We start from the raw sequence: 24517 nt of genomic DNA on the forward strand, positions 1-24517 counted from the left end.
AATATATACTGATAAAAACAAACACTTTTTTAAACTGTTTGCAAGGGCACCTGATAAAATCCACTTTCTTTTTATCATCAAAGTGTACAATCATGACAATCAGATCAGCTAAAGCGCTTTTTAATGGTACATACATGACGTGAGTTAATAAATCCAAACACTGAATGAATATTTATGTATAAAATGTATAAAGCAACAGGGAGTCAAACCTTCAGGACTGTAGCTCAATTGGAGAACACAACCGAAAGAATTCTGTGTCAGACAAAATGTTTGATCAGATCATTCACAGAGACTGCACATCTGCTGTTTTGAGCTGCACATTTGGATGCGTTTATTTAGTTTTTGGCCTTTATGACACTTGTATTTATATGGATAGTTGAGAGAGCACAGGGAATGATAGTGAAATGGCCAGAATAGCATGCTGGTGTTCCCACCACGCTGCTTAAACAACAGCAAGACTTGGTTAACCAGCTTCACCATGCTGGTCGATCAGCTTGATCAAACTCCAGTTGCCTGCATTAGCATCCCAGTTCATTATGAATGTGTGCTAACTGATAATCCACAGCTCCAACATAGAGGGTCTTAAATTGAGAATTACAGCATGAGAATTATGGCACCTTTCACGAATTTCATGGAAATGACTGGAAATAGTTGACAAGCATGGAAAGCAAGAAACATGTCTTGTGTGAGGCCTACCACCTTGTGTTGAAGATCTCAGTGCTAGTATAAACCCTTTTACATACAGAACTGCTGAGCTGCTAAAGAAAACCTACTACTATACACTGCAATTTGTCTTGTGCTTTGTTGGTAAACTTCAATAAATAAATAAATAATTCATTCGACCACCTCAGCGGGGTATATTCATAACCTTTGTTTCCCTCTGTACTTGGATCTCTGACCCTCATGAAAACTTCCAGATAAAACGGTGGACCAGTCTCTGAAATGAACACATAGCACGCGAGCGAGTGAGTACTAACTCTCACTTCCGTCCAAATGGCAGAGACAGTTTTGTACATTATAACTGTCCATTTTAGTCACTTTAAAGTAAGGGAAGAGGAGAAACAAAATGCACGACCATACAAAATGCCCCTTTCAGAAAGTGCTCCCGGTTCCTCAGAGTCTTCTGCGCTAGTCTTACAGACATGCCAATCAAATTATGATTAAAGCATCTGATCAAAACACGCTTTCGATTACTTATACCATAGACCAGAAGTGTTTAAGCTGAAACTCTGAAGGCCCTTCCACTGGGGTTTCTTAGTGTGTAGGGGCTTCTACAGATGTCTAAGAAACTCCATCGTAGCTAAGCCGTTTACCTTGGGGGACATGCATAGGGTTGAAGAGCGTGCATGAGATTAGAGTTAGAATAAGAAATACTGCTGAGAAGTATTAAGAACCTACAGTATAGTCTCTACTCCCACAGAAACCCAGCATGAGTGACCATATTGCACTGTGAAGGCGACTGAGCCAGTTCCAACATTGTTTTGCATCTCCCGTGTCAGTTTCAAGGGTCTGTGGGCCCTGCTCCAATCGAAGCACTTCAAGCTTCACAGTGCGTTTCCCTCTTTCCACAGTAAGTGCCCTCAGCGTCGCTGGCAGGCTCAGGGGGAACTGAGGCAGCATGGCAGCATGGATCTTCCCCTGCTGAGGAAGAGCTGATGGAAAAACTTAGGGCAGAGTGCAGTGTGGAGGGAGGTCAAGAGGTGAAAAACTGGAAGGTTTCACTGCTAAGCCGCTCACTCGCTGGGGTACGTGGGGTAGTGCGTCGGGGGTTGGGGGCAGCCGTGCCCCACAGGAAGGGTCGAATGTCGTTCTGGAGGAAGGCGTTTAGAGAAGAGGTCAGTGTCCACTCCTGGTTGGGTATCACCATAGATGTCACCTGAATGAAGATGAGAAGTGTTAACAGGATGGTCTAAATAGCACAAAAGCCATGCATGCTAATGCAGCTGCTTTACACAGAAAATAAAGTGATTTATGGGTTATTACAATGATTTTCACTTTTAATAACACCAACCATTATAACAATCATCAGATGTGATTCTAACTGTAATTTATAGTAATATTTTCAGAATTACTAAGAAATCTAGTTTCAAGTATAATTCTTTTGAAGTGTTGGTGCTTAATGTAACAATATATAGTGTAAATGATAAATCACATTTGAGATTTGTGCTGGCTACTGTATACAGGCCACCAGGGCACCATACAGACTTTATCAAAGAATTTGGTGACTTTCTATCAGAGTTATTATCGCTGCAGATAAAGTCCTAATTGTTGGTGATTTTAATATACATGTAGATAACGAAAAAAATGCATTGGGATTTGCCTTTAAAGATATTCTAACTCTATTGGAGTTAGACAACACGTGTCAGGACCTACTCATTGTCGTAATCATACTCTAGATCTAATATTATCACACGGAATCAATGTTGATACCGTTGAAATTCTGCAACAGAGCGATGACATCTCAGATCATTATATAGTCTTGTGTAAACTTCATTTAGCCAAGGCTGCAAAGCCGACTCCGTGTTACAAATATGTTAGACCTATCAATTTTGCCACTAAAGATTGCTTTATTAATAATCTTCCTGATCAGTTTCATCATCTCAGCATCCTAGATAGCTTAAAAGAACTCGATATTGCGACAGAAACTTTTAACTCTCTCTCTTCCAGTACTTTAGACACAGTTGCTCCGTTGCGTTTAAAGAAGATTAAAGAAAATAGTCCAACAGCCAGAAAAATGGAGCCCAACTGGAAGAAAACAAAACTAGAAGTATTTCGCATTTCATGGAAAGAGAGCTCGATTGCATATAGAGAGGCCTTAAAAGCAGCTAGATCTGCTTATTTTTCAACCCTATTAGAAGAAAATAAACAAAACCTTAGGTATTTATTTGAAACAGTGGCTAAACTAACGAAAAAGAAAGCTTCAAGCCCAGAAGTTTCCAAGCAGCACAGCAGTAATGACTTGATGAACTTCCTCACTTATAAGATTGATAATATCAGGGAGAAAATTATAACTATGCAACTGTCTACTACAGTATCGCATCCGGGAGTGCATTGTAGTCTCCCTAAGGAAAAATTCGATTCATTCATTACTATAGGAGAGGAAGAATTATTTTAACTCGTTAAATCATCTAAATCAATGTATAATAAACCCTATACCAACTAAGCTAATGAAAGAGATGCTTCCAGAGGTCAAAGATCCTCTTCCTTAAGGACAAGTTCGGTATTTTACACTTAAAGCCCTGTTTTAAGATCGTTTCTGATGAAATAGAATGGTTAAGATTGAAATTTGGACACATGCTGCTGGCCCATATACTCCATTGACTTGACTTGGACAAAAACTACGATAAAACCTGTTGGAAAGCATCTTTTGCAGCGTTTTTTGTGTGAGCATATCAGTGAACACCCCAGACCACTCGGTGAGTTTCACGTCTTTGTAAACTAAAGTTTAATGCGTGGCATTAGTTTTCACTGTTATGCTGATGATACGCAGCTCTATATTTCTTCACACCCTGATGAAACTTACCAATTCACAAAATTAACGGAATGCATAGCTGATATAAAAAACTGGATGACTAGCAACTTCCTACTACTTAATTCTGAAAAAACAGAGATTCTAATTATTGGACAAAAAACTTCCTCACGTAATAACCTAGAATACTGTCTAACACTTGAAGGCTGCTCTGTCAAGTCTTCGTCGTCGGTTAGGAACCTGGGTGTGCTCTTTGATACCAACCTTTCATTTGAAAGTCACGTGTCTAGCATCTGTAAAACCGCATTGTTTCATCTTAAAATATATCTAAATTGCGTCATATGCTCTCAATGAAAAATGCAGAACAATTAGTTCATGTGTTCATGACATCAAGGCTAGATTATTGTAATGCTATTATGGGTGGTTGCCCTGCACGCTTAATAAACAAACTACAGCTGGTCCAAAATGCAGCAGCTAGAGTTCTTACCAGAACCAGGAAGTATGACCATATTAGCTCAGTTCTGTCAACACTGCATTGGCTCCCTATTAAACATCGTATAAATTTGAAAATACTGCTGATCACTTACAAAGCACTAAATGGTTTAGCTCCCCAGTACTTGAGGGAGCTCTTAACGCATTATAGTACTTCACGTCTACTGCAATCTCAAAATTCCAGTTGCAAGTTGGTAATACCTAGAATATCAAAATCGACTGCTGGCGGTAGATCCTTTTCCTATTTGGAACAATCTTCCTAACATTGTTCGGGAAGCAGACACACTCTGTCAGTTCAAATCTAGACTAAATACACATCTCTTTGGCCTAGCATACACATAACACATTATAGACTTCTATAATTCAATTTAGGCTGCATAGTTTAGATCAGCTGGAACCGGGAACACTCCCCACAAATCCTGATGTACTTGTTACATCATAAGAAGGATGGCGTCTACGCTAATATTAGTCTCTCTGTTTATCCGAGGTTTACCGCAGTCCGCCGGATCCAGATCTGATGCAGGACCTGCGCCTAGACACGATCACAACGCAGTCCTGAAGTGTCAACCAGTCCCTTCCCTGTTTACTGAAGTCAGCCGGATCCCAGCCGGATCCAGATCAGATGGTGGACCTGCACCTCCTGGACCCATCCATGACGCATCCCTGAAGTGCCAGCCTAATCAGCCCTGTGAAGGCCTCATCGACACGACGGCCATCGGCACTGATCCTCAACAAACTCGTCTCCATACCGGCGTGATGACTCCGACTTCCAACCAGATGGAACTGGATTAATATTCGGGAATGTTCTGATCCAATCTGACTTCTGACCTGTAATGCTGCCTGGATCACAATCATACACTGTTTGCTCGTTGGCCAGAGAAGAACTGGCCCCCGACTGAGCCTGGGTTCTCCCAAGGTTTTTTTCTCCATTCTGTCACCTGACGGAGTTTTGGTTGCTTGCCTTTTTTTTTTTGTGGCTTGCTTAGTTGGGGACATTTAATATTCAACTATATTATTGATCTGCCTTAAGGTGGACGATGACGCAATTTTCTTCTAGAAACAAACTTTGTTGTATTATTTTCATGTTATCACTGTGAAGCTGCTTTGATACAATCTGTATTGTAAAAAGCGCTATATAAATAAAGGTGACTTGACTTGACTTAACACAAGGAACCTTTTTTTTTAAATCAAATATGTTTTTGAAAGAATTCTCTTATTGATAACAGATCACTCTAAATTGTAATGTAGACATGCATTTTCTGTACAGCTGCTTTGAAAGGATATGTATTGTGAAAAGCGTTACACAAATAAATTTGAATTAAATTGTTTTTCTCGAGACATGTTCTAGGAGCGCTCTTTGCAAACAACAATACTTCTGGCAGACTATTATTATGGCTGGTGAAACAAATACATCACACTTATGCATGCGATTCAATCTCACCGTTGGCAGAGTCCACCCCAGCCTGAGATCCGGTGATGTGGTGCCAGAAAGCACTTCGTGGTAAGATTGCTGTCGGTGTGCAGGGGTAGGATGTCCCCTCTGAACCCTTAGATAAAAGCTGGGGACAGATGTGAGAGGAGAGAAGAGAATTTCAATTAGGTTGATTATAACACAAAGTATGGCATTAGTTCTGATGTTCTATAACAGGAATAAAATCAGATTATTTGCACTGCAATCTCTCCAGTCTTGTTTTAATAAGCACTGTGTATGTGTGTGTGTGTGTGTGTGTGTGTGTGTGGGGGCATATAACTACAGTGGTGTCTGAGACCTCTAGTGATGATGCTTTTATTTAGCTAGCATAAACAGTCATTACAAATTACTCTACCTTTCAAAATTAAATTTTTTATTCAACACAAATGTATTAATTTGATCAAAAAGAGACAGTAAAGACACACTTTGTTACAAGTAATTTGTATTTCAAATAAATTCGTTTTTTTTTTTTAAACTTTCTATTCATCAAAGAATCCGGAAAAAAGGGTATCAGTTTCCACTAATATATTAAGCAGCACAATTGTTTACAACATTGATGATAATAATAAAAGTTTATTGATCACCAAATCAGCATATTAGAATGATTTCTGAAGGATCATGTGACACTGAAGACTGGAGTAATGATGCTGTAAATGATTTTTAATTGTAATAATATTTCAGAATATTTCTGTTTTTACTGTATTTTTGATCAAATAAATGAACGGTATAAATAAATATGAACAGCAGTGTATATAATTTATTTGAGACTGCTGTTTCAAAGAATGCTTTTTGTACAAAGACATTCACAAGGTTAATGAGAAAGGTTAATGTCAAAAATTGTTTATAGTGACCTAGAAACAGTGCAGACTATTTTCTTTTTTAAATGTGTCTTGGTTTTAAAGTGTCAGCACTTTCTATTTTCCTTTTTAAATCAGATTTTCAAACTAAGATTTTTAATCTAGTCTGAGACTTTTGGACCCACTGTATGCTTTCATTACCTTGCTGTTTTTTTCCATTTCCATAAGGACCCTCTTATGCTGCTCAGCTATAGCTAGAGTGGAAGAATGAACCCTTTGGTAGATTTGCTCTCCTTCTCGTGTCTGGAAAGTGTACAGGCCCTCCCCGCTGTCACACATCCTGACACAAAATCAAACAAGATAGTAACACACAATCAAGCAATGCAAAAGTGATGTACTGCAAAGAAATATCATTTACTGTGCACTACACATGCTTTGTGTGTTACAGTAAAATAGCCACTAGGGGTCAGTGTTACACCAGACTCAACTTCTCTCTAAAACTCTCTCAAAGGGCATCCAGCTGGCGATGCGAATCTTCTTTTATTATTTGATCAAAGCAGTGAGAGAGATAAGAACACCTAATCTGCCATTGAACTCCTTGTAATCCACTCAATAAATCCTTTTAGGAGGTCCACAGTTCAATGGCTCCCTCCTCTGCTTCCATGTTTCTCCTACATATACATGACCACACCAAAGTGAAGTACACATTACAAATTTCACAAGTTCCTGTGAATGGTACTTGTTATTGGCTTTAAATTTTGATGATATCTTAAACAGGTTTTACCTGCCAGCCTCGAAGGTGAAGCGTGTAGCATCCCGTCCGTAGCGCCGCAGAGAGCAAAGCGGCCAGGTTACTAGCTTGGTGCGAGGGTTGTGAATATCCCACAGGTAGATGTTTTCATGCGTGATCTGCATCATACACTCTCCGTAGATGTCAAGATTAGGGCAGGGTAACAGGAACACGTTGAAGCGCTCTGTAAGAAAAAACAACGAGACTGATAGTGAAGAAGGTTAATAGTTTGGTTCCTATGCTGTAAATGTTTTTGTAATTCTTACTGAAAAAAAATGAAAACTGAAAAAGGCTGTTAACTGGTTATCTGTAAGTTACCTTACCATATATGGTAAAAGAAAACAGTAAATGGTTTAATATTGCATAAAATTTACTGTAAACTGTCAAATTTTTGTTTTTGCATGATACAAAATTATGAATTACCGTACAATTCATGATGGAAACCAGTAGACATTCCCAGAAGTCCCTGACACCACATATGATTCTAATCTAGTTTATAGTTAATAATCGAGTTTCTTCTGATTTTTGTTATCAGAAATATACATTAGATTGACCAAAGATTGCACTTTAAATAAACACAGAACAAATTAAATCTCATGTTGAACCACTACAGAGACAACAAAGCCAGCGGCAAATGTCAGAAGGACTTGCAGAAAATCAGGCTGTTCTCACGAGTGCTGACTGCAGTGCCCGGTGCCCGCGCCCGGACCTCACAACTCCGAAAACCTTGTTGCACATTTTCAAATTGGCGCCATCTTTATAAATAAACCAGAGATTTGAGGTTTAAACAACAACATTCTCACCTGAAAAACTCTTAAAACTACAATCCGTGACTAAACAATAGTAGTATTTCTCAGAATTATTGTGGCTTTTTTTTCCCTCCGTCATTGCCGCTCGCTGAGAGAAACGCTGCCTGTCTAGACCGCAGGAATGACAAATGATGAACAGTCCCATTGCTGAATACTAGTGATATATCAGCACTCCTGGAAGACTTCTTAACCAATCAGATTCAAGGACCAGAACTAACTGTTGTATATTGAAATATATTGTTTCAAGTAGTAAAATACACAGGCATCAATATGCCATCAATACCGTAAATTTAACAGGACACTTTTTGACAGTGTAGATTAAACTAAGTGCTACCATGTTGTCACTAAAGTAGACCACAAATCTGAGGCCATATTGGATTCCTGTAGCAAAAAAAGCTACATGGATCCAGCTAGGTAAACAATAAATGGAAAATGGTTTTAGTCTCTTACCTGTGTGTTCACACTGAACTCCAGCAGCAAGGAGGTCTGGTTCTCCAAGACTGATGTCATTAAGACGTGTCCCCAGGCACTCAATAGACAAGGTTTTAAACCACTCTTCAGCCTCCAGCTCTGGGAGAACAGAAAGATTCAATGATGTCGATGAATGAACATGTTCTTTCAATGAATATGTTCAATGAATAAAACATACACTCGGAGATGCAGTATGTCAATGTGCCTGAGAGCAGCACATCATCAGACTGTATAGACTGCTAATGCCATGTTAATGTCAAGAATGAGAGCTTCCCCCCATCATCATCAGCTGCTGCAGCAACACAACAAGCCTTAGTTGAAGATGATGTACCTGATTCACAGGTGAAGGTTCGAGAGGTGTCGTCTGTAAAGACGATGGCCACAGCTTGCCGCTTCGTGTCACGAGGCAATCTTGTGATGTTCTTCACATTACTAATCTCTGTCACCTGTGTGAACATAGAAAAGGCAACCGATGCAAACTCAGAAGTACTGACAGAGCCTAGTTATTCAGACAAACTTCATTCGCATCATTTGGAAAGGCACTTGCGGTCTCTTAATCATCTAATTTATCTTTCACGGTCTATAGCGGGTTGTGGGAGCAGCAGAGTGCAGTCAAGAAAGGTAAAATGAGACCGATAAACACACAGAAACCAGAGGACCGTGAGTCAGCAAAGTTAGAGCAATTCGTGAGAGTCTTTGCGCGTAGATACTTTTATTCAAAAATGTATCTGTTTACACACTGCCTGTCTCGTAATCTTGCCAGCCAGCCCTCGCAGTATGAATGCACTCTACGTGGCTGTTAGTATAATTGGAGAACTAAAGTGACACTTGAATGTTTTCCTCGAATCTTTCATATGTCCCGTGACATTTTCACAGCTTAGATTAGACCTTAACTGAACTGTTGCAGTGAGAAGTATACCTTAGGACAGGCTCTGATGTAGGCTGACTTCTCATCAGGGTATTTTTCCAGTCTACGAGGTCCTTTACTGGACGACTTCTTAAACACCAGCCAGCAGCGCCGATAGATCTGAAACACGCATGCACATCACCACATGAGGTCCAAAAATAACACTAACGACACCATGTGCTAAAGAAAGAAAGTAGAAATTGGCCTTAGTGAGTAAATCAATGATTTCAGTGTTAAGGGACTTTTAAAATAAAAATGCAGCGTGGTATAAAATATATTGATATTTTGGCTGATGAACTCTCAGAGTGTTCTAAATGCAATCTAAATGTAAAAATATTGTAAAATATCAATATTGACTGATACAGATACACTATTGTTCAAAAGTTCAGGGTGTTTTTTTTTATTTCTCTTATACCACTCACCAAGGTTGCATTTATTTGATCAAAACAATACAAAATATTTTATTTTACTCTATTATAAAATGTAATTTATTTCTGTGATGGCAAAGCTGAATTTTCAGCAACATTTTCTCCAGTCTTCAATGTCACATGATCATTCAGAAATCATTCTAATGTACTGCTTTGATGCTCAAGAAACATTTCTTATTATTTTAAACTGAAACAGCTGTGCTGCTTAAACTCTGATCATTTCAGGATTCTTTGTTGAATAGAAAGTTCATAAGCATAGCTATGACATCGAAATCTTTCGCAATTTACATTATACATGTTTTACTGTCAATTTTGAAACATTTAAATGCCACCTTGCAAATAAAAGTATAAAAGTAAAGTAAAACAAACATTTGAGCACTGAAAATCACAATGGGATTTGTCATTTTTGTGTCAGGTGGTTACACTGAGAAACTGGGTAATGTACAGTATGATGGCATGCTGTGTGTGGGACAAAGACCTGCGCTTCATTACAAATATACGGGTAAAAAAAAAAAAAAATACTGGCTTAGAAGAACATTTCATTCCAAAGCTAAACCAAGTTATTCTGCTAGACAAATGTGTTGTTTGTACAATATGAAAGCTCCTAATTAAACCCACACCAGATGTGATCTGTCTTTATCTTTTGTAAACACTCTCTCTCCCTCGATCGACCTCCTGCCATAAAAGCTATTTTCTGTTTATACCTCTGATGTCCTTCAATGACAAATCCTACAGTTGCCACGGTAACCCCAGTCCATTTAGGCAAGTGCTCCAGCTATCCCAAGGCCAGTTCCGTTCTCTATCATCATCACAGGTCATCACGTATACACCCATCTTACCGCAATCTACTGGAAATTGTTTCTGAGCAATATTATTTCTTTATCATCTATTCAACAACCATTACAATCCTTTGTCAGAACAGCCTGATGTACAGAATAAGCTTCCTGAGAAAAAGCAGTTCAGCTTCATGCACTTTCCTTTGCGTTTTAAGCGTCGGAAGATGACAAGGATGGCAAGAGAGAAACTATAACATTTGAACTGAATTGAGTTAACCAGGAAAAATGTTATTCTTTACGGGGGAATTATTTGTCGCTTTTGCCTCAGTAACCCTTACGAGCGAATTAAAGTCAACGTGTTTAGACTCTGATCAAATTCCCTGGTGTTTAGACTGTTTTTAAATGAAGTTACATTCTGACTCACACAGTCATAAACATTGCATTAGTCATCAAGCTTGTATAATGAAAGGCCTGCATTGCCCCTCAAATACAACATAGGCTTAACAACCGAGTCCACATGCTTTTAACCCTACTGTCCATTAATGAACATATAAATAGGTGATTTGGAGTCTTACCGTATGAAGTTTCATGCATCTTACAGCGTGTCCAACTTCCTGCCGAGATGATTAATAGAAATCTGAACTGAGCTGATGAGCTTTTGTTTTTGTCATCTAAGCTGCTGACCTTAATGTTATTGCCACTCGAATGCTTGGACACATCTTATGGAAAAATGGAGAAAGTTTGCTGCATGGTTTTCCATTCACAGTAGGTAAAAGATTGATCCCTTGTTTGCATCATATTGTCCCCTGAGGTTCCACTAATCCTCTGTAAACAGACTGAGCAACAGCATCGGCGGAGAGCGACCGAGTGTGTGTGTGTGGGTGAGACATGCTCTTTCTCACTGCTGCTTTGCTGTTTGTATATCTGTCCACACAACAATTATACACAAACGCAGAGGCTTATACACACACAAACCAAATACGATCCGTCCTGGTGTCACTCACATTTAAAAACAAAAAAGGTATCATGGTAACGTGTAAAAAGGACTACAATTAACTTAGTATTATAGCCACCACTGTCAGCAAAAAGAAATTGAAATGAATGAAAGTAGTTTTTTATACTGTTTGAAGGAGATCCTACTGTTCAAACGTTAGTATGAATTGTTTTTGAAGGAATTAATACTTTTATTTAGCAAGGATGTGTTAAATTGATGAATAGGAAGTTCAAAAGAACATTAATTTTTGAGAATTAAATCTTTTGCAACATTATAAATGTCTTTACTGTCACTTCTGAGCAAAGAATCCTAAAAAAACATTGTATCACGGTTTCCACAAAAGTATTAAGCAGCACAACTGTTTTCAGCATTGATAATAATAAATGTTTCTTGAGCAGCAAATCCGCATATTAGAATGATTTCTGAAAAATCATGTAACACTGAAGACTGGAGTAATGATGCTGAAAATTCAGCTTCGTCATCACAGGAATAAATGACATTTTACAATATATGAAAATAGAACATTTAAATTGTAATAGTTCACAATATTACTGTTTTTACTGTATTGTTGATCAAATACATGGAGAGCTTAACAGACTTCCTTCAAAAACATTAAAACTTTTGAACGGCAGTGTAGCAGCAGCTTGACTCCACTTGTTTGCGTTTGCTGCATGCTATTGCAATTCCAATTCCAACCCTGCTTTGTTTTTTGTTTGTTTGTTTTTTTATCCATTTTTCCAGAGCAAACATTAATGAAATGGCCAAACTGTGTCTGAAATGTCAGATCATTAATATTAATTTATTGCTTTTAGCTGCTGTGTGAAAGCAATGATCTCACTCGCAATTATACCACAGTACTGAATATTGGCAAGGCTACAACAACAGTGTGATTTTGAATGTTATTTTTCTCAATTACTATATGGCTTACAGCATAATTGAGCTTCTTTCTTATTTTTGGAAGAAACCATGGTAACCAAGCTAATTTTGTTTCAGGGTCAGTCTTCTCACACTGCAAATGTACTCTGTATTAACATGCACAGTTAACCTCATATTGTCTTGCTTTAACCCTTAAACCTCTACATGGAGAATAAATTGTCATGGCAGTCAAAGCAAATGTGTTAAAAACATGGGGGAATAATGCATGGAGGAATACACAACACATATCTCAAGTGCTTACTGCAGGTCTTAATAAGAGAAGAGGCAGGAGAAATAGAATGAAGGACACAATAACAGCGTATGGAGGCAGAGGGAGAATTCAACGTTTAAACTGAAACAGTGAAAGGCTTATTTATTGGAAGGAAGAAGCAGAGATAAAACAGAGGCAGAATGTGCCAACATTTCATAGGATAATAAGCCTATAATGACTAATGAGGCTGTTTGCCCTTGGTATGAATCCATTTATGCATTTTTGTCAGCTGTTCATCTCTCATCTGCTTTTCCTCTGAGATCTGACAAAACTCAGCTTGGCATCCTAGGATAGTCAAAGGAATAATGACACTATTTTAACAACAGTTGCTGCTACGCATAAAGCTAAAATTAAACCACTTCCTCTCAGGCAAGACTACATTTAAAATGGCTGTGTCCATTGAAACCTGTTGGGGATTTTCTGAAACTATCCTAAAATTCAGGTCCTGTCTGTTTGCGTCACAGTAGCTTCAGATCTGGGCTTTTCCCCTCAGAGGTGGATAACAAAAAAAGAAGGGCTAAGCGCGCTATTGCAATGCATGTCCATTTGATTTTTGGTCTTTGTCACCTGCATCGACCAACACCCTCTCCCCATCTAATGTCTGGGGTTGTTTCATAATTGTGATGCCTGGTGTTGGGCCGTTTACGATTGCAAACGCACTCAAAAGAGCTGGCAGTGGCTGAGGAGCAATTAGGGTAATTCCAGCATGGCAGTGAGGCCGGCGGTCCTGGGCTGCCGATACCCGAGCAGAATGCTAAACAGACCTCTGATTAGTCTGATTGGGGTTCTTGGTCCCTAAGTGGGCCGTAGAGATAGACAGTAAAAAGGGGAGGGAGAGATAGAGAGGTATATAGTCTGGCTAATTAGCATCCCTAGAGGTGCACAGGGAGTTTGGCGAGGGAGGTGAAGAAGGAAGGGAGGGGGAAGGGACATTGAGACAGTGGTCTGGAACAGTGTGATGAAAGGCTGACGAGACTCACCAAGCTGCTTTATGGCAACATGTAAAGCGACTAAGGTGTACATTGCATTCAAGGTATACATTTCAAACAGTGACATTTTTTCATTATTAAACGTATATGCACTTAATTTAGTACATTATTTAGTTCTTATGCTGACCAAGGCTGCATTCATTTAATTAAAAATACAAAAAAAAAAACCAGTAATGTTGTGAAATATATTATTACAATTTAAAATGACTTTCATATTTTAATATATTTTAGAATGTAATTTATTCCTGTGATCAAAGCTGAATTTTTTAGCATTATTACATCAGTCTTCAGTGTCACATGATCCAAGAAACATTTCTTATTATTACCAATGTTAAAAACAGTTGTGCTGCTTAACTTTTTTGTGTGTGGAAACTATACAAAACTATAAATATACAAAAATTTCAATTGTCTTTACAAAATTTCTTTTCAGTCCTCTAGTGATGTTCTCATTAATATCATCAATGATGGTTATTAAATTTCACCACACTAAACCACCAAGACTGTAAATTATTTTTTTATTTATTGAAATACTGTATGACTTACAATGCACTGTAAAAATGATATGATCAATAAGTTGACAACATGCTTTTACATTGCTTTAACTCATCCAAATAAGTTAAGCAATTTTAAACTTTTTTTATAAGTTATACAAGATTCAACTCATTTTTTAAACTCAGTTTAATGTAATTTAAGTTGAAATGAATTAAACATCCAAGTAGATTGTACTTAAAAATTTAAGGCAGCAACTTTTTTTTTACAGTGTGTGCATGTGTTCACTAATGCATGTGTTTACAGAATCCAGAGGGATCAGTCAGTAAGTTCCAGGTCTTACAGAAAGTTACAACCAAAGTCAAATCGCTAAACAATCCTCTTCTATAACAAACATGGTAATGACTAAATAAACCTGGGTGGTCAAAGGCTTTATTACCACCCGCATTCAATACTACTCTCAGATGGACAATATGATGAAAATGCTGTAATGTGGGAGCTTTTTGCCAATGATAATGGATTAAAACACAATCTTTCCTCCAATCTGTGGATGTTAGTTCCTCTACAGCCAGTGTGTGTGTGTGTGTGTGTGTGTGTGTGTGTGTGTGTGTGTGTGTGTGTGTGTGTGTGTGTGTGTGTGTGTGAGAGAGAGAGAGAGAGAGAGAGAGAGAGAGAGAGAGAGAGAGAGAGAGAGGGCTTTGTCACAGCTCAGACACAAATGCAAATGCCGCCACACACTCACTGCTGCTGCCAAATCAGAGCAGAGGCAGCAGCATGGATGTAAATAGTATTAGCTGTGCATAAGCGGGGATTTACGATATTGTGCTTGCATTACGTGCACTAGCATAATATTAAATAGACGAAGGAAATTAACTTACAATTAGGGAAGCCATTTGTTAAACAATGATGGAGGAACGGTGCCCGTTTTGAGTTTGCGCAGCACAGGAAAGCAAAAAGGAGAGACAAAGAAAAGCATAGATGCAGATACAAGATGTTTATGTGCAAAAGGAACAAGAAGAAAGAGAAATAAAAGAGAGAATGAAGGGAGAGGAGAAATAAAGGGTACCAAAAAAAAAAAAAGAGAAGGAAATTGTAAAATATAAACTCCTCTCTTAGATTATTTAGCACTGCGTTCCCCAGGGGGACCATGTGTCACAACCCCACTGCTGCCACGATAACCACAATCCTGCTGACTATATAATTCAGCCATCGACCCGTGCATGAGCTCGAGAGGCACTCAGAAAGTTACTAGACACGGTAATGCTGGTCTTCTTAGACCTTCTGAAACATCAATGCGATTCATCCAGATTGATTTCAGCAGTGAAATAGTTTAAAAACATATGCTTGTAATCATAAAAGCATATGCAGAGCAGGAAAACTCGTAATGGAAAGTGATTGTAATGGAAATAAAGCAAGAGACAAACAGAATGAAATACTAATGAAAAATGACAAGTAAAATGACAAAAAGAAAATGAAGAAAGAATGAGATTTTTCCAGAGGCAAAAAAAAAAAAAAAAAACTTATGTAAGTGTAACTAACTGGGACAGCAGAGGAGATGCTCTCAGACCCTGTAAGGCTGAAGCTCCTGTCAGCGGAAGATTGTAAAGCTGTAATGAGGTCTCCAGGCCAGAGATGAGGCTAAGTTAGTAGTATGAATGTAGTCCCCCTGCGTCCTGCAGCATTATTGGTTCACAAGCCTATTCCAAGGGAATCATTTGCTCAATCTCTTCAAAAACATATAATTATCCAGTAAAACTGAGCCAATATTTTGTGCAAGACGTCTAAATTGATCTGGATGAAACGATAAACAATACTTGGACATTTTGGTGCGGCAATGCTTTCATTACCTTGCCTATCACACACCATTAAAGCAAATGCTGACCAACACACAAACTGATATATGATGTTTGGCTCCAGCATAATTATTAACGGAAATTAAAACAAACACAGGAAATTATTTAAAACAAAAATAAATTAAAAAATAAAATAAAACTAACATCATAATTGTGAAAAACTTAAACTATAAAATAATATTTTCTACATGGCATAATAATAATAATAATACGCTATAAGATAATAATAAGCTAATTCACTACAAGATAGCAATAGGGACTGTGCTGAGAAATTTTATACCACTAAAATCTGAACGCTACACTAAAAAAAAATATTGTTGTGAATAAAACAAAAAGATTATTGGAGTACATTTTACAACAAAATATTATATCAGTCTTTCAACTTCAAAATGTAATGTTTAATTCAAAGTATTACTTTGTATTATTGTATTACTTTGTATTATTTTCTTTGTATTCATTGAAATTGTTTCAAATCCAAATATATGTTTTTTAACTAAAATGATTATTAAAACTAAAACAAGAAAACTCATTAAAAAATAATGAATAGAACATTAAATTAATCAAATTAATTTGACCTGAAAAGACAAGTAAAAAAAAAAAAAAAAAATCAAGATCAAGTGCACTAAAAGCTACTACTCACCCCCAGTTTCCTGCTCCGCATGCGGACATAGCCCTGCTTGACAATGTCATTGAAGTTGGAGGCCATCTCTGAGGAACCTGGGAACTTCTAGAATAAATAGAGGCTAGCATCCAGCCCTTCTTTCCCCCCCTTCAGCCAGTCCAACCAACTCCTTCCTTCCTTCTTTCCGTCCTTCCTTCCTTCACTTCTTCGCTTGTCTTCCAGTCTTCCTTGATCTCGTCTACTCAGCAGCTTGTGGAACTTCACATCCAAAAGATCATATAGATCTTTCGTGTCCCCTCACTCCAGCATGATCACTAAGAGATGAGAAAAAAGGCACATATTTTATTCATTTACAAGAATGCTGAATGTTTGTGCAGACATGCAAAAGATTATTCACTTGTCAGACACCTTCATTTGCGCAAAATCTGGGGCAACGATTAATCGCATCCAAAATAAAAGATTGTGTTTACATAATATATATGTGAGTGTACTGTGTATAATTATTTTGTATATATAAATACACACACATGCATGTATATATTTAAGAAAAATGTGTTATTAACATATAAAATATTTATATATAACAAATTATGTATAAATATATATACACATGCAAATATTTCTTAAATGTATACATATTTATGCATATGGGTGCATTTTTATATACAAAATAATTATACACACTACACACACATATATTATGTAAACACAAACTTTTATTTTGGATGCGATTAATCGTTGCCTACTGGAAAATTTCATAGCTGAACTTGAGAAAGTGAGAGTTAAATAAACATTGAAGTTGTATATGACATGTTTCCACCCGACGGCTGCTTCAAATGCCATAATGGCCCAAATTAAAATGCACTCTGACTGCAAACATTATTTCCGCACTAAAAAGCTCAAGCTTCATTTTGAGGAGGATGACAAAGATTAAACATATCAGAGTAGCAGACTAGAAACTGGTTAGACAATACCTAAAGGGATATTTCACCCAAACATAAAAAAAAAATGTCTCTGTGTTTTGTTTGCATTAAATAAAAGTATAGTTGTGGTCAGAATTATTGGCACCCCAGGTAAATATGATCAAAGATGGTTGTTTATCACTTTGATCTTTCCTTCAAAGAATTTGCAAAAATCTAACCTTTCATTGTGAAAGAATTGAAAGTGGGGGTAAAATCACATTATGAAATAAATCTTTTTCTCCAGAACACGTTGTCCGCACCCCTAGAATTTTTTATGAGTAAAATACCTCTGAAGTATATTCCCATTAATATTGAGATTTCTTAGCACACCAGGGTGACTAGGAACAAGAAATTGGCTATGACTTCTTGTTTCACAGGAGTATATGAGGAAACCCAAAGGCCAAATTCCCTTAATCATCCATCACAATGAGTAAAACCAAAGAAGATAGTTCTGAAGTGCAGCAAAAGATTGTTGAGCTTCACAAAATAGAAAGTGGCTGTAAGAAAATAGCTAAAGCATTGAAAATTCCAATTTCCACCATCAGGGCAATAATTAAGAAGTTCCAATCAACTAAAGATGTCACAAATCTGCCTGGAAGAGGACGTGTGTCTATATTGTCTTAATGCACGGCGAGGAGGATAGTTTGAGTATAGCCAAAGACTCTCCAAGGATCACAGATGGAGAATTGCAGAAATTAGTTGAGTTTTGGGGTCAGAAAGCATAAAATAAATAAATATAAAACAAACCCTACATCAGCACATGCAGTTTGGGAGGATTTTAAGAAAAATCCTCCTCGCTCATCCAAAAACAAACGCCAGCATAATATTCAGTTGTCAGACACGACTGGAACTTCAAACGGGAACGGATTCTATGGTCAGATGAAACTAAAAAAAAGAGAGCTTTTTGGCAGCAAACACACTAGATGGGTTTGGTGCAAACAGGCATAAAAAGTAGCCCATGTCCACGGTTAAATATACGGCTGGATCTTTAATGTTGTGGGCCTATTTTTTTGCTGGAGGTCCTGGCCATCTTGTTCAGATAAATGGTATCATGGATTCTAGCAAATACCAATAGATAAAAAATCTAAACCTGACGGCCTCTGCTAGAAATCTTATAATGGACGGTGGTAGGATCTTTCATCGAGACAACGATCCAAAACAAACATCAAAATAAACAAAAATGTGTCACTGAGCACAAAATGAAGCTTCTCCCATGACCATCCTAGTCCCCTGACCTGAACCCTAAAGAAAATGATTGGGCTGAACTGGGAATCTGAAGGATCTGGAGAGATTCTGTATGAAAAAATGGTCTCTGATCTCTTGTCATGTCTTCTCCAAACTCATCAGGCATTATAGGAGAAAAAGGAGGTTGCAAAAAATATTTAATAAAAGGGTGCCAATAATTATGGCCTACGTGTTTTGGAGTGTCAATAATTCTGACCACAACTGTAAGTGGGATGCCATGTTGTTTAGACACCATTGACTTTCACTGTACAAGCAAAGAGCTGAAAGATTCTTCAAAATATCATCTTTGTGTTCGCCAGAAGAGACAAAGTTATACAGGTTTGGAATAACATAATATTGACAGGATTTGCATTTTTGGGTGAACTGTCCATTTAGAATATCAAACTGAGACATATTACCCACATATCCAATCTTGCAAGTCTTTACAAACCCTCAATTTATAAAAAAAACAACAAAGAAGAATCACTGACTTACAACAAGTAATAGAGGAATAGTGTGCTTAACACACAGTTTGAGATTAAAAGTTTCTAAGCATTCATAATAATCCTCAAAGCTCCAGCCCTCAGGCCAAAGAACTGGGACATGTTTGTAAGTGTAAAACTAACAGCATCATCAGCATGCTCACCAACAACAGCCCAACGTGGCACACTTCCCCAGAAGAGAGTCGAAGCCGGCGCTTAAAATTCTTGACTGCAGTGGAACACAGACATTAAACTTTAACAAGGAGCTCATTAGCCAGGACAGAGCCAGGCTAATCGTCGTCGGCGCTGTTGGTTTTAAAAAGTGGCTCGCTCAGGGAAGGAGGGGCCATTTGCTCCAGTAGAAGATCAGTGAATCATAATGGCATTATTATATGCTCTCATGGCCTAGCTTCAAAAGCCCTTGTCAGACGAGTGAATGGAGAAATAAAGATAAAAGGGAGAACAAGAAAAGTTGAAAAAGGATATGAACCATGAAAAAAATGGTTTTGAGAGGACCTCAATGAAACAGCATAATGAACGCTCAAAACAAATCACAACAGCTTGAAAAATCAAGACTTAAGTGTCAGGTGAGCCCCTTCGTATAAATAGTCAAATCCCTTAGATAGAAGGAGAGTTTAAGAACATGATGCTGTTGTTTTAATGCAAATCTGTACTGGATTTACAGTTTATAAGCATCAGTCACCTTTATTGCCCCGGAATACATAGGATAGACCACTATGCTTAAATTTGAATTTACATTCAAATTCATTTTGATGACAGTCATTCTTAGCACAGTGACAATGTCTGGATTTAGTGTATCATGATTACCACTGTTCAGCAGGAAGAAACAAATCAGAGTTATACAATCTTAGTCGTGGCCTAATGGTTAGAGAGTCAGAATTCGATTCTCAAAACCAGCAGGAAAAAGTAGGTGGGGGAATGAATGAACAGCGCTCTCTTCCATCCTCAATACCCACGACTGAGGTGCCCCTGAGCAAGGCACCTCCGGGTGTGTGTGTTCACTACTCACTGCTGCTAATGTGTGTGCACAAACATGGATGGGTTAAATGCAGAGGACAAATTCAGAGTATGGGTTACCTTCACATCACGTCACGTAAAGTAACAATTTAACATAAGAGCTGCTAAGAGCCTTCTGCTGTATGCTGAATGGGTATGTTCAACCAAGAGCAATATGCCGAATTGTTAAGTATAAGGTAATGTGGAGTAAATAGGCATGCAAAGGTTTTCAGTCTACCACAGCAAAAAGAACAAAAAACAAAACAAACAAACAAAGATATTGGCCAAGGAAAAAAACATGACATACAATAGGATGTTCGAAATCAAGCAATTTCAAATAATTTTCTTCGAAATATTTAAATATTAAAGCTGCAGTCCGCAGGTTTTCCTCTTTGTCGCCATCTCTGTTCGAAATCTGCAATTGCAGTCATTCGCGGAATTATCAACTTTACGTGAGTTGTACTTCGACACGACACAGCGCGGATGAATCCAATGTTTGAGGAGATGTGAGGCTGTCAGTCACCGCGTCGGTGTGGATACTGTCATTCAGAATCACAGATTATTCTTTTTGGAAGTATGACCAACATAATAATTTTCACCGGAAAATGTCATCTGAACAAGTAAGTTAATTCCACTTTTGCTCTGGTTCTGACATTGCAGTAAATCGCGCTGATTAAATCTAAAAATCGCTTATCATATCACGCAAAACTGTGCAAATTATACTTTGTTCTCAAATTGTTAATGTTAACAACGTCAGCATTGCGTGACTACATTTAATGTCCTTCCGATATTATCCTTGCTTTCGCATGGGTCCGGTTGCAGTCTCTTTTTTTCTGTAGCCACTCCGAAGTCCGAACAAAGTATTTTGCATTTTACAGCGGGTGAATCTGTTGTCACTGGTGATTGTCGTTTGAACCTTTCTGGATCCGCAATCAAATTAATACGTTTAATTATATCAAGTGCTGTGAGAAAAGGCTATAAATCTCCACCTCCAACATCCTCACCGAGACTCCTTCTTTGTGTTTACAGATGTGACGTAATGACGCAAAAACATGCTCGAAACTCCCGCGGAAATCCACCAGTACCACTGGAATTAAAAACATTATTACAAGCTTACCGCTTTGAATCGAGCTACGGCAAGCAGAGAGTTTTGAACACTGGCTGGTTATGTATTTTCTCAAATATGTATTTTGGATAATTTTTAACCCAAAAAAAGCTACGGACTGCAGCTTTAAGTTAAACATTAACTACATACATTACCCCTTCAAAAGTTTGGGGTCAGTACGTTTTTTTTTTTAAAGAAATGAATACTTGTATTCAGCAAAGACACATTAAATTGTGAAAAAGTGACAGTAAAGAGATATTTATAATGTTAAAAAAGATTTCTATTTCAAACAAATGGTTTTTTATTCATCAAAGAAACCTGAGAAAAAATGTGTCATGGTTTCCCCAAAATATTAAGCAACACAACTGTTTTCAACATTGGTAATAAGAAATGTTTCTTGAGTAGTGTGGCAAGCAGGAATGTCATTGAGCATCACCTGCACGTCACACAGGTCTAGAGTCTCACGGAGGACCTCCGGAAGGATAAAAGGTGGACTGACAACAGTGAAGGATGAGAGAGGACCAGGACTGGACTATTTATGTTGGTGTTTTGTTTTAGTTTAAACGGCAGTCGTCCGTGAGTTGTCCGTTTGTTGTTTGTTTATTTTATAATTAAAGTATTATGTTGAACATTAGCCGGTTCCCGCCTCCTTCTCGTTACATTGGTGCCGAAAACCTGGGAGGAAGGAGGAACGCGACAAGAGCCCTTGACGCTGTGGGAAATCCGTGGTCCCATCGGGCTGAGCAGAGTCTGCCGCCATGGACGCTCGGAGAAAGTGCCATGAGAGAGTGGAGTCGCCGCCATTGTTTGCCGTAGGCCGAAGCCTGTTGCCGTCTACCATGATGGAGAGGAGCAGGGAATGGGGGACTCGCTGCCAGCTGCCCGGAGCCGGGGGGGCCATTGCCATCCACCAGGCTTCGGAGGAGTCAGAGGGCCGTTTTTCCTCCCTCGTCTCCGTCTCTCCTCATTCTTCCGTCACCGTTTCTCTCGCCTCGTCCTGCTGCGGTCACCATGATGGGCCCCGGGGGAGAAGAGCACAGTCTCGAGAGTACACCCCGGCCAGAGAGGGGCGATGGGGGTATGTGGTTAATGAGCAGTCGTCCATGAGGAGCTGCCGCTTTACTTTCGTATTGTTGTTTGTTTATTTTATATTAATTAAAGTATTGTATTGAACATTGATCTCTCAAAAACATAAAACATCATGGTATGGTAGTGTATACACACACACAGCCATATAATTAAAATAATATTTAAAAATTAATATATTTTAACAATATATACACATAATATATAAGACGCACACACACTCAAAGCCAGTGAGTAGGCAGCATTACTGTGTTTAGGGTGTTAATTCCAAGTAATCTCTTGGATGAATTTGAGGTTCAATCTTTGCCAATCACTTCTATTTTGAGATTACCAAGCCAGAAATTAGCCGAGAAGCCCTGTCATTGCCTGAGCTGAAGCCTCACTTCTCTTCTATGTTTGTCACACAGAGAAACAGTGGTGACTAGGAATCCAGGTGTGAGCAAGATTTAGAGGCAGCTAATGAACACAGACACCAGAATATCCCACCCAGCCCCCTGCAGCACTAGCGACAAACAGCTTGTTAAGACGCAGGTGACACTCAAAGTGGGAGGAGGAATGGAAGAAGAACATCTGTTTTCAGCGTTAAGTGCAGGTATTGACAGGGAGCTGAGAGCATGCGGCAGACAGACACGTCTCTGTTGAACGCCTGGCTAATGATAGCCTGCAATGCCTTGTCGCCAAGCCTTAGTAATCCCTGAGAATTGGCCAGTTACACCATATTGTTATGGATTTAAGTCCAATTTGGAAATATGGAGCTTTGTTTCACAAACACATCTTATTTGTGAGGAAGTGATGATAAATTGTGCTGTTTCATGTTACCATGAGAATAATAACTTCCTACACAGCAGATCCACTATTGAAAAAAAAGCACATTCGATGATGAGGGTGACAATTGCCCAATGGCAATGCAAACAATTAAACAATCTCCTTTTATTATTACAAAAATAATAAGTACATTAAAGCACCACCGAAATTTGTGAACCCCTCATCAATGCGTGGGTAATTTCTACTATTCAGTATATTTTCATTTCCCATCCTTTATCTTTTACTACATATAAAAGTTCAAGTTTTAAGGATGAAAATAAATGATAGTGTTATGCTATCACTTTCCACTTATCTTTAATCTTGATATAAACAGCAATCTTGAGAGTGACAAACAATAGAGAGAGATAGGAAAAATTACAGTGCAATTTCTCATATTTCTATTAGCAAGGGATGAAGCTTTTCAAGACAGAGTACTATGATACTTGCATAACACTATTGCTTCACAGCTGATTAGGACAAAGCGTCAAGCAATAAAAGTGATCTCTTCCATGTAAATCTGATTTTTGTCATCCAGCCACGAAAAGCGACAGGAAATTAAGTCCGTCACTTGGTTTCCATTTTTGCATCTTCTGACAGGAAAATTGTCATTGGTTCAAAATTTGTTCTATGTAGCGTAATATTTAACATCAAATATGTTCTAATTGCCTGTGATCATTTAGTGCAATATTTTCACTTTTAATACAAACAGATATATTACTTTAAAATCTGAAAGATTGTAGAAACTAATATGGTTAGATACAGTGTTACCTTACCACTGCCCAATAATATGAATACAAGGCTTTATATTTATATTATTCTCTCAACTTTTAAGGAGATTTATTTTTTAAGGTCATTTATTTTTTCAAAACCTCATGCCTTAATGCCCTGGGTTGCCCTATATACACATTTGACTAGAGAAAGGCATTGCATTATGGGTGGTGGGCGCTTAATTTCAAGGTTGTGGTAAGAGTTGGCAAAACTCCCCTAGGAGGATTAAAGAAGAAAAGAAAGTGAACAGGAGGGATAAGAGGAGGTGCATTGATTGTCAGTTTAGATGAACCCTCACAGTTGGAGTCTATCAGAAGAACAAGTGAACTGAAAATTGAACATGTTTGCAGTGACTCATACAGACGAGGAGGCCAGTAGCTACAGTGGACAGTTAAATACTAAGTGTGTTTGAGTGAAAGAGAGAGACAGAGAGACGAAGCAACAGAAAGAAAGGTCATTGGTTGCAGTTGTGTGTATATTTCAGGGGTCACTTATATTGGCCAGAGACAAAATTTAAGAGGTAAAA

General features: G+C 38.1%; 1 protein-coding gene across 1 annotated transcript in view; it reads right to left on the bottom strand.

Annotated features, from left to right (window-relative positions):
- Positions 1-745: 745 nt before the first annotated feature.
- dok4 (docking protein 4) overlaps positions 746-24517 on the bottom strand; it is a 48401-nt gene continuing 24629 nt past the window's right edge. The window contains exons 2-9 of the mRNA XM_056267318.1: positions 16562-16857; positions 9219-9326; positions 8631-8745; positions 8279-8398; positions 7014-7203; positions 6431-6569; positions 5403-5520; positions 746-1876 (exon numbers count right to left, since the gene is read on the bottom strand). Coding sequence (XP_056123293.1) covers positions 1734-1876; positions 5403-5520; positions 6431-6569; positions 7014-7203; positions 8279-8398; positions 8631-8745; positions 9219-9326; positions 16562-16627 — 999 coding nt within the window. The 5' untranslated portion in view covers positions 16628-16857 and the 3' untranslated portion in view covers positions 746-1733. The remainder of the gene's footprint in view (positions 1877-5402; positions 5521-6430; positions 6570-7013; positions 7204-8278; positions 8399-8630; positions 8746-9218; positions 9327-16561; positions 16858-24517) is intronic.

The sequence above is a fragment of the Rhinichthys klamathensis genome, unplaced genomic scaffold (assembly GCF_029890125.1).
Source record: "Rhinichthys klamathensis goyatoka isolate OS25496 unplaced genomic scaffold, OSU_Roscu_1.1 h1tg000258l_1, whole genome shotgun sequence".
In the NCBI taxonomy this organism is placed as follows: domain Eukaryota; kingdom Metazoa; phylum Chordata; class Actinopteri; order Cypriniformes; family Leuciscidae; genus Rhinichthys; species Rhinichthys klamathensis.